Consider the following 12,558-nt stretch of genomic DNA (forward strand, 5'->3'; position numbering starts at 1 on the left):
GTTTCCACCTCTAATTTCGCATTTCTCACACTTTGTGTCTTGCAGACGGAGCCTCCGAGAAACAAAGAATACAAAATTTGTCCGATGCACCCTGGTCACTAAGGATGTTTGAATCTGTAATAAACACTGCGTGTCTGGACGAGATGTTTTTAATATCATAAAATGCTTATATCATTAAAAGTTATATTTGTTTTGTTTTGTTTTCTTGTCTTTTTATGTGCTGTTTGTGTCTTCTATGGACAATAATTGTGAATAATAATTGTCATCTTGTTCATCTCATGGTGTCAATAAAGTTTTCTTTAATAATCTACGGATGTGTTTGCAGTATTCATGGGGATTTATTTGTTAATGTTTTTGCAACATTTTTAACATGTATATTCTGGCATTTCGCCCTTAAAAGATTCCAATAAGTCATAAATATAAAATAATGTTTATCTATTTTATATTCCATGTTGCGTGAATAATAAGAACCATAATATGAATTAATTTATTGTTTCCTATTTTAAAATATTTTAATATTCTATTAACAAATATGTTTTTGTAGAATAATTTATTATTATAATTGTTGTTATTATTATTAAAAGCAAAAGAAGAGAAAGACATTTTAACGTGGTAATATATTTAAAGAAAAAATGTTTTATTGTTTCTGGAAAGATCTAGGGTATTTGTTTCCTTTATTTTACTTGAAAATATAAACGAATTTTGACGTGCACATTACGCTTTTCATTTCTAACTACAATGTGAAACACTCTAAATAAAACTCCCTTTTTAAACGTTTTTCCACGCAACGCTGAAAGATGAAACTACACTCACCAGTGCGAGCTATTTTACAGCTCCTAGTATCCAACATTTCCAATGAATACTAACCGTGATTCCACACGAAATTTCCGTTTCTCGTCACGAGCTGACACTATCTTAAATTAAAATAAACAGAAAAGAGTGTCCTGTTGTGCTGCGGCACAGATGGACAGATAAATAAAGAGCAGTCTTCATCTGAATACATGCAAATTGGCTCTGCCTCTTCGTGGCATCGCGCCAAGTAACCATGGCAACCACATCTTTCACCCTCTCTCTTTCTCCTCCATCACTAATTAGTCTTTTATTTATTTATTTATTTATTTATGTCCTCTTCCTTCTTAAGGCGACCCGATCTCTGCCCCTGCGAATAAACAAAAATCTGCGCATGAAAAACCTTTTGGTTTTAATAAAAAACACATATATACGTTTTAAATACTTAATACTTAAACATCATTTTAAGAAACGCCTGTAAATGAACATGGAGGCGTGTTTTTAGTAAATACAGTTATATTTTTCAGCGAAATACTGCTGTTTATGAATCAATTATCTTTAACTAAGAGTGTGTGCTGCGTTCACGGTCAAGTTCATCGTCACGGCCTCGAGCAGCGGCGCCGCTCTGCCCGCGGAGGCGGCCCTCTGCTGTCCACGCAGGGCTCTGGCGCCACCTACAGGCCATTTGTATTACGGTTCTTAGTAAAAAAAAAATACAGTAAAATTAAGCGAATGTTATTTGTTACGCACAAAGTAGGGCTAAAGAAAAGCAATATCAATATTAATTTCTAAGAGGGAAAAGTTGTTCACAGTACACAAAACAAATGGCTTTAATGAGAGACAGTCAACAAGAACACGATGTTCAGTCAAGATCCAGTTTTATTATTTATATTAAACATTGTAACACCATCGTCACTACGAAGTAACGTCAGTACTTCCACTTGACACACGCACACACTGAACTTTTATAAATGTACCAAGAATGATCTGATGAATCCAGCGTGACCAGTCAAAAATACAATCACAGCTTGTGTCAACGTCACATCAGGCAGCTTTACATCGGACTCCATCAACAGGGCTTTTCTTTTTTGGCATTTCAAGATTGTCAAAACAGTGTCGATCGCATGAGTGAACGACCACACGCCAGAGATCAGGACAACAACGTGTCACAACAACACTGCAAGGCAGTTGAGCTGATATACAAAGTCAATACACAAAGAGCTGGACCTGAATTGGACATTCAAAAACTGCAAAGAGATAGAAAATGTCAGTACAAGTCAGTCGGTCACAACAAAATCCTCACTCCTCTAGTTAGGCACTTGTTGACGATGACACTCTCGAGGGTTAGACATTCATGACAGGATACAAATTTGACACAATAAACCAAAGGAAAAAAAAAAAGAATGTCAATTGTAATAATGAAATGATGAATTCCTGGTTCACTTGTTGACTTCCTGTGTTGCATTTCACGTCAACCGAGGAGCAGCTCCGTCATCTGAGACTCAGAGCAGAGCTGTCCATGTCTCTGGGACGTTGTCCAGTAACTGATGAGTGTTCGAGGTAAATGAACAAATAGACTTTCATCTTTTCAAGTATCATCGCAGCTCATCAACCAAGTTTGTGCGGCATCACTTATAAATGAGATCACGACGAATGGCGCGTTCGTGCAACATGATAACATTGAGAAAACTAGTGCTTCAGCTGGTAACTAGAGATGCTGATGATGGCATTAACCCTTCAAGCACCTAAACAAAGACATTTGTGACAAGGGAGTAGTGATTGAAATTTGGAAAGCGGGTGGACTGTGGCGCCCCCTGGAGGTTACTTTAATATTCCATCGAGAATAACCACGCAAATCGTTGGCACGTTTTTGTTTTGTCGGCTCAAAACACTTCTTCAGCTCGATAGGAAATGTTTTGAGAAGCAACCTTTTCAGCAGCTGCTACATTCGATGTAAACCTTCCTGGATCTAGCACCGTCTCTTTGGTGGGACTCGGCAGTGATTCAGCGTCTCCCTGACATGAGTTGGAGCATCTGCCATCTTCTATCTGGCCTGCTATACCGACGACATAATCCCACCAGTTATTACCAGTTATCAGGATTTATTACATGTTATGCCCTCACTGTTATCTGGTCGGTAGTTGCTTGTCAAAAATACAGTAACTTACTGTAACCTTTCTTTGACTCCAAACCTCAAGTTTTCCTTTGCTACTGTAACTTGAATGACTGTGGTGCGCCAATATATTTCACTGTCACAATCTTGATATATATCACAGCGTTAGGTTCTGACCAGAATACTCTACAACTATTGCATAAAAATCATCTCTGTGTACTACAATTGTAATCTTGTTTCAGATACTTTTTCGTCTTTGCTTCGTAAATCTTGAGGATTCAGTTTCTTGATAAAAACTATGACCGTACATAATAGTGTTAATAATTTAGTTTGTAGTACTTTGCAGTTATGGAGTTACTAATATACTGTTTCGTGTTATTCAATCAAAAACAACTGCGATCATAATTTAGTGTTGGAATAACGGCTTTTGTTTCAAGATGAGGAGCTTCCCTTGAACCTGAGGGCTTGGGAGCGCAACACTGCCCCCATGTGGAACAGTAGTTGCATTACAAGTCTCGTTTACACAGCATAGCCTCATCGCGTTGCATGTTGGAGGGCAGTCACATGACCCCGCCCAGTATGGGCCGCCGACACACCTTTCATCCCCTGTGTTATCGAGACGTGACGCCCATCTTCTGAAGGACTATCTGCGTCAGGTCAAAGGTGGTGAAGCTGATCCCCACAGCGATGGGCCCTTTGACCCAGTTCATGCTGAGACCCTTGTAGAGTCCTCGGATCACGCCCTCCTCAGCCACAATGTCCCTCATGGTGCCCAGGATGGTTCCGTAGGTATGGCCCGTGACCCCGGCGGTCTGCATGCGCCGCCGCACCACATCCAGAGGGTACGACGCCGACTGGCCGATGAGACCGGCGCAGGCCCCAAAAGCCAGACATTCATAGGAATATGGCTGTGGACGGCCGCTTCTCTCTGAGGTGAGGCGGAGACAGAGTTAAAAGCATGAACTTCAGAGGATCGACACCAGCAGGTGTGGACTGGTTACCTGCGTGTACTTTCTTCAGCGTCTCGTAGGTGAAGAAGCTGAGGCCAGCGTAGGGGACCACACCCAGTATGGTGGGCGTAAAACCTCGGTATAGGGTCTTCAGTCCTTCTTCTCGAGAGATCCGAGCAAACACCTGCAGGATGTTGCTGTACCTGCGCACAACAGAGCAGGAGACATGAAACAACAGAAAATACTGATGTGGTGCTGGAGATTCCTCACGAAATAGGCAGCAACATATTTTGTTTCGGCAAGACGCCTGCTCAGACCCTCTTCAGAAGGGGAGACTATCAACACACATGCATGAAAACGGAGAGGAAGATCACAGAATCTCAGACTTACTGATGGAAGCACATGAACACAAACACAAACTAAGATGCATGCAACAACACAAGTTGAGTCTGAAGTGAGGTTTCATTTACCGTAAGTTCCGGACTATAAGCCGGTACTTTTTTCTCCGTGGTCTGAACCCTGGATTTTTAAAGGCTGAAATCCAATGAAATCAGAGGCTTTTTATTTACCCTTAAAGTGCTGAAAATGCACTGTTTTCACCAGTGTGCCTGCAGCTCCTCCAACAGAGCCGATCTCCAGGAGGACGAGAGACCAGAAGCAGCAGCTGAGACCAACTGTGGTGTCGGAACTTGAGTCACGCAGGCGAGAACAGCGCATTCTGAGCACTTTAATGTCAAGAAAAGTTCCTGATTCAAGTTCAGATCATTGTCATTTGTTTCATGAGTCAGTCTCCATGATGGACCTTTCTACAGCACAGACCCGCGGCTTATAGGCCGGTGCAGCTCATGTATGAACAAGATCTCGTTTCCTTCTTAAATTTTGTGGGTGGGGCTGATATTCCGGTGCGCTCTATAGTCCGGAAACTACGGTACACGCACCAAAAAAACAGACAAACGACGTATTGGACGACACCCACACACAGAGTAACTAGAGGTCAGCTAGCAGCGAAAACATTCTCACTCAACATGAACCCAGCAGGGAACACTCCACAAAAACAGAACCCTGAAGGCAGACAAGTCAACTCCCTGCGCTATTCTGCATCATATCACTGTATTTCAACATCTATGCGACAGCTTACATTTCCTTCGGGGTCACGGCCATCCTGGCTCGCACCATGTCCAAGGGATAGGTGAGCGCTGCCGCAGTGGTTCCCGCCAGAGAACCGGCCAGGAGCCTTGGAAAAGGCGGTAGAGCCCTTGGGGGAAAGACAGCGATTCGTCTTAGCCTCATAAGTCAAGACACAAGGCTCGGAAAATAAGACAGGGTGTCACCTACTTCCCCTGGAAGCCGTAGTACTCCCCCAGCAGCCGTTTGTACTGCTCATGGGCGCAGAACTGAATGGCAGCGTAGGGGATGACGCGCACCATGGTGGCAGAGTTCCCCCTCCACAGGCTGAGGAAGCCATCCTGCAGGTAGGTGCGGTAGATCAACCTGTACGCCTCCTGCAGTGAGAGCCACAGCTTGGAACAGGAAATTTAACTGGTGCTCTATGGTTAAATTTGTCTTTCAGACTCAAAGATGCTTTTATAAAGCCTCCTCTTGGACTGCTGCCACTCACCACACAAGTCACTTGGTTGGTCCCCAAGCTTCTGCTACACAACTTAACCGTCCAGCTAGTTATTACAAACTGTGTGCCAGTTACAGACTGGCAATTCTAAAATAGTTAACATCCCTGGGACACAGTTTTCAAAGCAGTGTAAGACATCAAAGAGCCATGCAAGAATTGCAGAGCAACTAAAGCCCTGTCAGGCACAGAAAACAGGTCATCTAAAAAACTCCTGATGCCCCACGATTCACACCAACCTTGGCAGAGAATCTGGCTGAAGACACTGAAAAACAGAAGAGGAAGGAAAATAAGCTGTCTTTGCTTTGTTAAAATGAGTGAATTACAATGAGACGACTCAAACCCCTGTCTGGATTTAGAAACAGATCGCAGCAGTGAGGTCAGCACACTTGCCTTGGAAGATAATTTTAGTTCTGTCCAGAGGGGCGACAGCTGTCTTGGCCACAGCTCCTGCTAGCGCTCCGGAGAACAGCGAGTTGATGACCGAGCGCGTCTGCTTGACCTCCTGTAGACAAAAAAAAACAAAGCTAGGTGTCGCCTTTCATACATAATAACAAGAGGAAAGGCTGTACGACAAACACCTAACACCATACTTGCAGTACCAAACAAAACTATTTATCACAAAACATGACATGTTTTCATTCAAAGACCGAGTAAAAGCCAAGCAATCTTTACTCACCCCTGACTGTGTGGAGGACTGAGGGAGAACATCATCCTGTGAGAGGGAAGACTGTTTCTCCTGCACTCCATTCCCCATTCCAGAGGACTACACAAGGCGATGATCGAGCAGACTCACAAAGTCTACCACCAGGGGTCAGCAGTGGCAAGGTTAAAGCGTGACAGAGAAGCGCTCACAGTCAGCTGTTTTCTTCTTCTGACAAAATACACAGATCATTTAGGACGAGAAAAGCACCATGAGAGCGCAAATCTCTGCCAAGCAGCTGGACCTACTATTTTCCATTAAATGTTTCCGGTAGCACAAATTCCATAAGACACCAATACAAGTGTACTGATTATGACATAATAATAAACATTAAATAAAACATTAGAATCTTTGAATTAGTTCAATAGAGGTCAGGCTTTTAGTTAGCAGGTCTGATAGAGGTTACGTCTTGATCTTGGATCTATACTTCAATATCCATTCATGTGGTGCAACCTCTTTTCACAATATCAACAACTACATTTTCTCATGAGAAACTAAATTGAATAAACTAAATTAATTTCCTACTATGAGTGATCAATTCTCCTACTTCTGAGTGTATAACAATTTAAAACTTTGCCCAGACAAAAACGGTTTTTGTATCATAATTAAATATTATATAATATTATATATAATATTATATATAATATATAATATTTTTAAATTTAAAGGTACGGGCTTTACCCTGAGAATGTGATTCATTTCCAATGGTCACAACATCGCAAATGCCTTTCTAATACAATCAAAACGCTCAGGTTTAAGGTATAGAAAACTATAGCTGCCGCCACTCCCTGTCTCTGACACTTGAACGGGTGAGCCACCACCTCACTGGCTACCTGCCACTCTCTACATATGGACACACAGATGGGCTACACCCAGAAACATTAGGTGAAAGGTGAGTGAGCACTTTGTGCAGAAACCTGGGGGAAATGACAATGTGTCAAACACTGTCGAACACAATGTTAACAGGTAATGAATAAATGTTGGACAACATCAACACAACAGTCCAGAGCTAATCATTTGACCGGACAATCATCTGCTCACAGAACCTTTAACCTAACAGATTAAATGCTTCAACCAGGAATTATGGTCAGAGTTCAAACCTTTGTGGGTGCGTGTTTCTGCATGAACTTTTAAATGTTTTCATGTGTGCTCTTTAACTTTAACTTCAAACTGGACTTATTCATCCTCTATTCATGTTCCTCCTTCAACACCTGCACATGTCAATGGCACCATTTCTGGCAGCATGATTTACAGCATTTATTGTTACTCTCACCGTCCCCACCCAAAAAATCTTTGCAGTCCTTTCAGATAAGTAAGTCTATAATAACTGTTTTATTAACGGGTTATTTGCCATCACCAGGACTGACTAATAAAATCACCAAAAAGTTCAACACAAAACCAGCAGCTGAACATTGTCAAGCAGAATGTTTAGTTCCCAGAGTATCTAAAGACAAAAACTGCTATTACACTGCAAAAGTGTTTGATGCAACATATTGTAACGTATTCTTGACACTATTTAACGAAGGTCAACATGCAAAGTTAAATCTGTCATCATAACATACACCAAATTAGCTATTTTCAAATGTATATATAGAGTATAAGTAGCCGTTTACTATGCATCATTTAGACACATTTGTAAAATGTACCACTCTACACAGGTGTAACAGTACATGTATTTAACAAACATTTTGTTATTTAAATACCATATGTTAACCAACCGTTGCATCGTATTTGTCTTTATTAAAGAGTCAAGTAAATGAGAGTTGTAAAATGAATATTCTCGAATGCCACCACAAACTACAGGGATTACCAAACAACCCCCTGCTGCTTCTTTAACACTTAACTCTCCTGAATTAATCTACACCACACCAAAATACAATTGTTTTCGCAAGCAACTTACCGGAGTTATTTGACACAACTTTTGAATTTTGAAAAACTTCCTCGGGGCGTTCGTTAGCCAAACGGCAGGTTGAATAACGCCTGCTAGCCGTTAGCTCGTTGCTACATGACCGTTGCCTTTAAAGCAACTGTGACGGCACTCGCGCTAACAGCGGTGGAGAAACGCGATTTTGACTTGTGGAGGAGGTGTGGCGCTCCAGTGAAACTACTGTCGTTCACGAACTCAAGCGCAGCAACGACTTTGCGTGAGTGGGAACGTCCATACTGTTTTGTTTTCCTGGCGGCGAGGCTGGGGTTTGACAAGGACGAGCGCGGGGGCATTGTGGGAAATGTAGTGACACAAGTGAGAAGCGCTGCGATAGGTCAGGAAGATGGGCGTGAACTGGAGGAGAACAACCGAAAAAAATATATATTTATCTCAAGGGAGGTAACATAATTTCTCTAAATATGATAATTATTTAAATCACCTTTTCATATTTTTTTATTACCATGCTACCATTTAATTACGGACTTTTATGGACATGTCTGCATGGGCCTGACTTGGCAAAAATCCGTTGACATTATATATGTTTTCTGTGACAACTTAAAGTAGATCATATGGGTGTGATCACCTCGTTCTTGTGCCCTCACAGCATCATAGTTAACTGAGGCTATGTTGTTGGTATTTCTGCAGCACAGACATGATGTCAAAATAGGCTCAAAACGGCAAACCTAAAATCAAATGCAGTCGAAATGTGGAAGCACCATTTTACGTTACTGGAGTGTTGTTTACAAACACTGCCATTATATTCTTTCACACTGTCGGCGGCACGTGTTTTAATTACACTCTGCTGTAATATGTTTCCCTTATATAATAAGAAGCAACAGCTGCCGGCTGAGGAACTGAACACATTCAAATTGGATCAAAAAACAGTGTGAAATCAAACTTTGAAAGTGTATTCAGTGGAAAATCAGTGTGAAAATACATGGCACCGGAACATGTTTCTGGCCTTGAATTCAAGAGTTGCAGGTACAGAGAAGTAGGTCATTCCAAACATAAAAATACAGAAGATTTTCCATAACCTGTTTGTTTCAGAATCTGAAATTGCCAAACATTATAATCTTGCAGTTATAAGACATTACAACAATGTTTACATCTCCAAAGAACATGACGCATTGTTGACAAATCAGCTTGGTAATGAAACTCACTGATATCTGGATATGACTAAATAACTGTAGCATACTTAGAAGTGCTACATCCCTTGCATGACTTCTCTTTGTGTGCGGTACTGTTTGAGAAATAATCAAGCATTTAAATCATAAAACTCAGTGTTTATGAAGAATGGCACCAGAAAAATGCAAAAGAAAAATCTACATTAAAACGGACATAATATTGGACTTGAGCAGTTTGTCATGAACACAACATGGTGAACAATAACAGCGAGAGTCTACCATGATTAACTCTGCCAATAACTGTTTTTAAAACAGAGTCAAAGAAGTGTGACTGATGTGACTCTCAAAACGTCCCATAAACATGTTATAACAACTTGTTTCAGCATCTACTAAAAACATGCTATTTTGGAATGATACTCAATGTTCTGTATAAAAGAAACATTTTTTTATTTAAATTCCCCTTCAGTTAGTGAGGCTTCCATGCTTGCCAGTCCACAGCTCTCTTAGCTCCACCTGACAACCTAAATCTCTCAGTGCTGCTTTGCCAACATCCCCACAGTCTTGATGGCTCCTCAGTGCCTGAGTTATCAGGGCCTCTGCTCCCATGTCTAGAATTGGTTGGCTGAAGTTGCTCATACGTGCCACTAGATTTCTCAGCAACATACAGGACTGTTTCTGTGGAGAGAGAAGGAAATAGGAGGAGATGGTTCTCCTGTTCAAGGAATAATTTTAAGACAATTTATTACCTGAACATTCGCACTATTAGGGTGTGTCTTCATGGCCTGCACAGCAGCTAAGGCTCCCCCTTCCGCCATTATGACGGCACAGTTTTTGGGTTTCCGTAAAGCCAGGACAGCGAGGCACGCACAGCCCTGTTCACACACCTGCAGCAGGATTTAGAGATTACTTTCAGATCAATGCATCCATGAAAAGATTATGTTTTAGACGGGCTTACCGAGGCATCACGAATATGTCTGTTCATGGCGATGACAATCAGCGGGACCCCACCTGCATTCACGACCGTGTCTTTAACATCGTCATTTCCAGCAACAGCTCGGATCGCGCTCAGGACCTGGCGAACTAAGTCCTGCATGAAGACAATTTGTACTTGTTTATTGCGTTAAAAAGGAGTGATTCGGGGCAAAGGGCAGTATTCAAACCAGAATCCAAGAGCATCAGAGGTTCAGTGAACTAGGTATGATAAGTGCTTTGTGAATGACCTACCGCTGTTTCATAGCTGTCAGCCAGCAGGGTCATCATGAGCTTCAGTCCTCCCAGATTACATATGTCTTGACAAAACTCGTTTCTGACAGCCAGACGCAACAAAGTGGCACATAGTTCACTCAGAACAGCAGTGTTGTCAACATGAGCTGCGGGGAGCCAACAACACACAGAGGTTTGTAGGACAAAATGTCACACGCACATGAGAAGATCAATGAAAGGTTGCACTTACCTTCTGCAGCTTGTATCAGAACCTTCAGCCCATTGTGTATCAAAACAATAGCCTTGGCGTGCTCGTGGGCCTGCCCGTATGGGACACGGACATCGTCGTCAAAGGTCATGACCCTGAGAGCAGCAGACGCCTCCTTCACCAGGGCTCCACACGCTCTGTTCTGTGTTAATGCTCCAGTCAACAAAGGGAGGATGCCACCTTTCACTAAGTCTTGCCTATTCTGCTCATGCTTCAAGCAGCAGTGGCGCACGGCACAGATGCACACACGTGCCACAACTGGATCAGTCTGGTACTTCTTAATGACGTCCAACAGGAACTGCTGGCCTTCAGCGTCTAACAGATCTGGCTGTCCATCGGTTAGCGCAGCTAAGGCGGATACAGCTGTCAACACGGCTTCAGGATCGTCCAAGCTCTTTTTACACACAGAGATGATAATGGGATATGCATCTTTCTGAGCAGCCAGGTATCGCTGGGCAAATCCAAGTTGGCATTGCTCGGTGAAGCCCTTTAGGTCAGCGGACAGTCTTGAGACGTCATTTAAATCTTTGTTAGCACTGAGGGACTCCAAAGCCTGCAGGGAAACAACAGGATTTTTGTGTCAGAAATAGTTGCTTTATAGATACTCAAGAAGGACAAAACCCACCCTTAAGACCTGGTGTGTCTGCTCATCTTCGACCACACTGGACGATGAAGTGGGAACCACTTTGACTATGCAACTGAGGTCAACTCCTGCATTGAAATCAAATATTTTTTAACAAGAAGAACATAGTTGTTCCTAAACAAAGTGAGGGATGTGCCTATTAATTAAACAAATATATATAATCAAAAGTTACCCTGGGATTCAAACTGCTCCACAGCATCCCGGAGAGCATCTTCAGGATCCATGTCAAACTCCTCAATGTTTTCTTTGACTGCTGCATCAAATGTTTCCTGGGTTATTCTCCGCAACGCCATTTTGCTGCTATACACCCTGCGTAAAGAAGCAACCGAATTATGGATTGCAATAGAGAGACACAGTATTTCCTCCTGCATTGCTTTGAGACACGATGAGCACAACACATTACTACTAAATCAACAACTGCGTGACTACAATCTATTTAGTGCATAAATACACGAATATTATCGAAGCACAAATCCAACCCAGATGTGTCTTATTGACGGTCAAAAGCACATCAACAACCTGCGCGACCGCCTTGATCCCCATGATAAGACTCTCGTCAGTTAAAAAGAAAATGGCGCTTTCAACAAACAATCGGTTTTTCTGGAATTATAATAAATAGCAACGCCAAATATTAAAGAAGCCATGAAGCAGTTGCTTCTGTTTCTGCCACTGACTATGATAAAGTGATGTGCACAGACTACCATCGGGTTCATAAGGTTGTTATTATTGTTGTTCCACAGGTTACTCGCGATAATGACCAGGGTGTCATCACACACAACAAATTCGAATTACCTCCAGTCGCCACCGCCCTGACTCGGATAAATGCCTTGACCACTGTTGTCTACTGTTGCGTTCTTTGCGCGTGTGCTTAGATTTTACGCTGTAAACGTTGCGGGTGGACTTCGTGAATAGCAGGCTCCGCATTTCCGTGTCCCACTAATATGTGCTCGGTCGAAACACGTATTGCGGATTCATTCCTAGTCAGACAGAAAACCTAATTTCATTCAGCAGTATTCACTTAATTGAGAAGTAATAAATACATCTGAAATCATTAACGTTCAAATCAAGTTCAGTTACAGGGGTTAAAGTAGATACAAAATGTTGCCACAACATGATTTTAATTTGTATTATTGTGCTCATGAAAACAAACAAAACAGGATGCTTTATGTAGTGTATGAAAGCAAGATTAAATTTTTACGAGCAGTTACACATGA

The 12,558-nt window shown here is 42.0% G+C and overlaps 2 protein-coding genes across 7 annotated transcripts; both read right to left on the bottom strand.

The window, feature by feature from the left end:
- Positions 1 to 1,660: 1,660 nt before the first annotated feature.
- On the bottom strand, positions 1,661 to 8,354 carry LOC128769320 (mitochondrial coenzyme A transporter SLC25A42-like). Of its 5 annotated transcripts, none has more exons than XM_053882944.1 (8): positions 8,080 to 8,354; positions 6,156 to 6,277; positions 5,870 to 5,981; positions 5,716 to 5,741; positions 5,188 to 5,354; positions 4,991 to 5,107; positions 3,904 to 4,055; positions 1,661 to 3,830 (listed from the first exon to the last, which is right to left on the bottom strand). In XM_053882944.1, exons 2-8 carry the CDS (start codon positions 6,231 to 6,233, stop codon positions 3,514 to 3,516), a joined length of 969 nt encoding a protein of 322 aa, XP_053738919.1. In that variant the 5' UTR covers positions 6,234 to 6,277; positions 8,080 to 8,354; the 3' UTR covers positions 1,661 to 3,513. The 5 variants fall into 5 exon arrangements, with proteins under 5 accessions (XP_053738919.1, XP_053738918.1, XP_053738916.1 ...); XM_053882943.1 differs by having other exon boundaries at positions 6,156 to 6,347; XM_053882941.1 differs by having other exon boundaries at positions 6,156 to 6,350.
- Positions 8,355 to 9,000: 646 nt separating this feature from the next.
- armc6 (armadillo repeat containing 6) lies at positions 9,001 to 12,267 on the bottom strand. 2 transcript variants are annotated; one of them, XM_053883565.1, is made up of 8 exons: positions 12,137 to 12,267; positions 11,517 to 11,653; positions 11,327 to 11,412; positions 10,684 to 11,254; positions 10,455 to 10,600; positions 10,186 to 10,317; positions 9,977 to 10,114; positions 9,001 to 9,905 (listed from the first exon to the last, which is right to left on the bottom strand). In XM_053883565.1, the coding sequence occupies exons 2-8, from the start codon at positions 11,635 to 11,637 to the stop codon at positions 9,693 to 9,695; spliced, it is 1,407 nt and encodes a 468-aa protein (XP_053739540.1). In that variant the 5' UTR covers positions 11,638 to 11,653; positions 12,137 to 12,267; the 3' UTR covers positions 9,001 to 9,692. The 2 variants fall into 2 exon arrangements, with proteins under 2 accessions (XP_053739540.1, XP_053739541.1); XM_053883566.1 differs by lacking the exon at positions 12,137 to 12,267 and adding an exon at positions 11,864 to 12,091.
- Between the last annotated feature and the right edge of the window lie 291 nt (positions 12,268 to 12,558).

The sequence above is a fragment of the Synchiropus splendidus genome, chromosome 13, assembly GCF_027744825.2.
Source record: "Synchiropus splendidus isolate RoL2022-P1 chromosome 13, RoL_Sspl_1.0, whole genome shotgun sequence".
NCBI classification, from domain to species: Eukaryota; Metazoa; Chordata; class Actinopteri; order Syngnathiformes; family Callionymidae; genus Synchiropus; species Synchiropus splendidus.

What these genes read in the sequence shown, in the direction of transcription:
- armc6 (XM_053883565.1), bottom strand. Translation starts at nt 11,637, where the DNA reads ATGGCGTTGCGGAGAATAACCCAGGAAACATTTGATGCAGCAGTCAAA. An exon ending in GGAGCAGTTTGAATCCCAGG is followed by an intron (nt 11,413 to 11,516) that starts GTAACTTTTGAT and finishes ATTTCAATGCAG; the next exon opens with GAGTTGACCTCAGTTGCATA. An exon ending in GACATATTCGTGATGCCTCG is followed by an intron (nt 10,115 to 10,185) that starts GTAAGCCCGTCT and finishes ATCCTGCTGCAG; the next exon opens with GTGTGTGAACAGGGCTGTGC.
- LOC128769320 (XM_053882944.1), bottom strand. Translation starts at nt 6,233, where the DNA reads ATGGGGAATGGAGTGCAGGAGAAACAGTCTTCCCTCTCACAGGATGAT. An exon ending in AGTCCTCCACACAGTCAGGG is followed by an intron (nt 5,982 to 6,155) that starts GTGAGTAAAGAT and finishes TTTTGTCTACAG; the next exon opens with GAGGTCAAGCAGACGCGCTC. An exon ending in CAGCCAGATTCTCTGCCAAG is followed by an intron (nt 5,355 to 5,715) that starts GTTGGTGTGAAT and finishes CTCTCACTGCAG; the next exon opens with GAGGCGTACAGGTTGATCTA.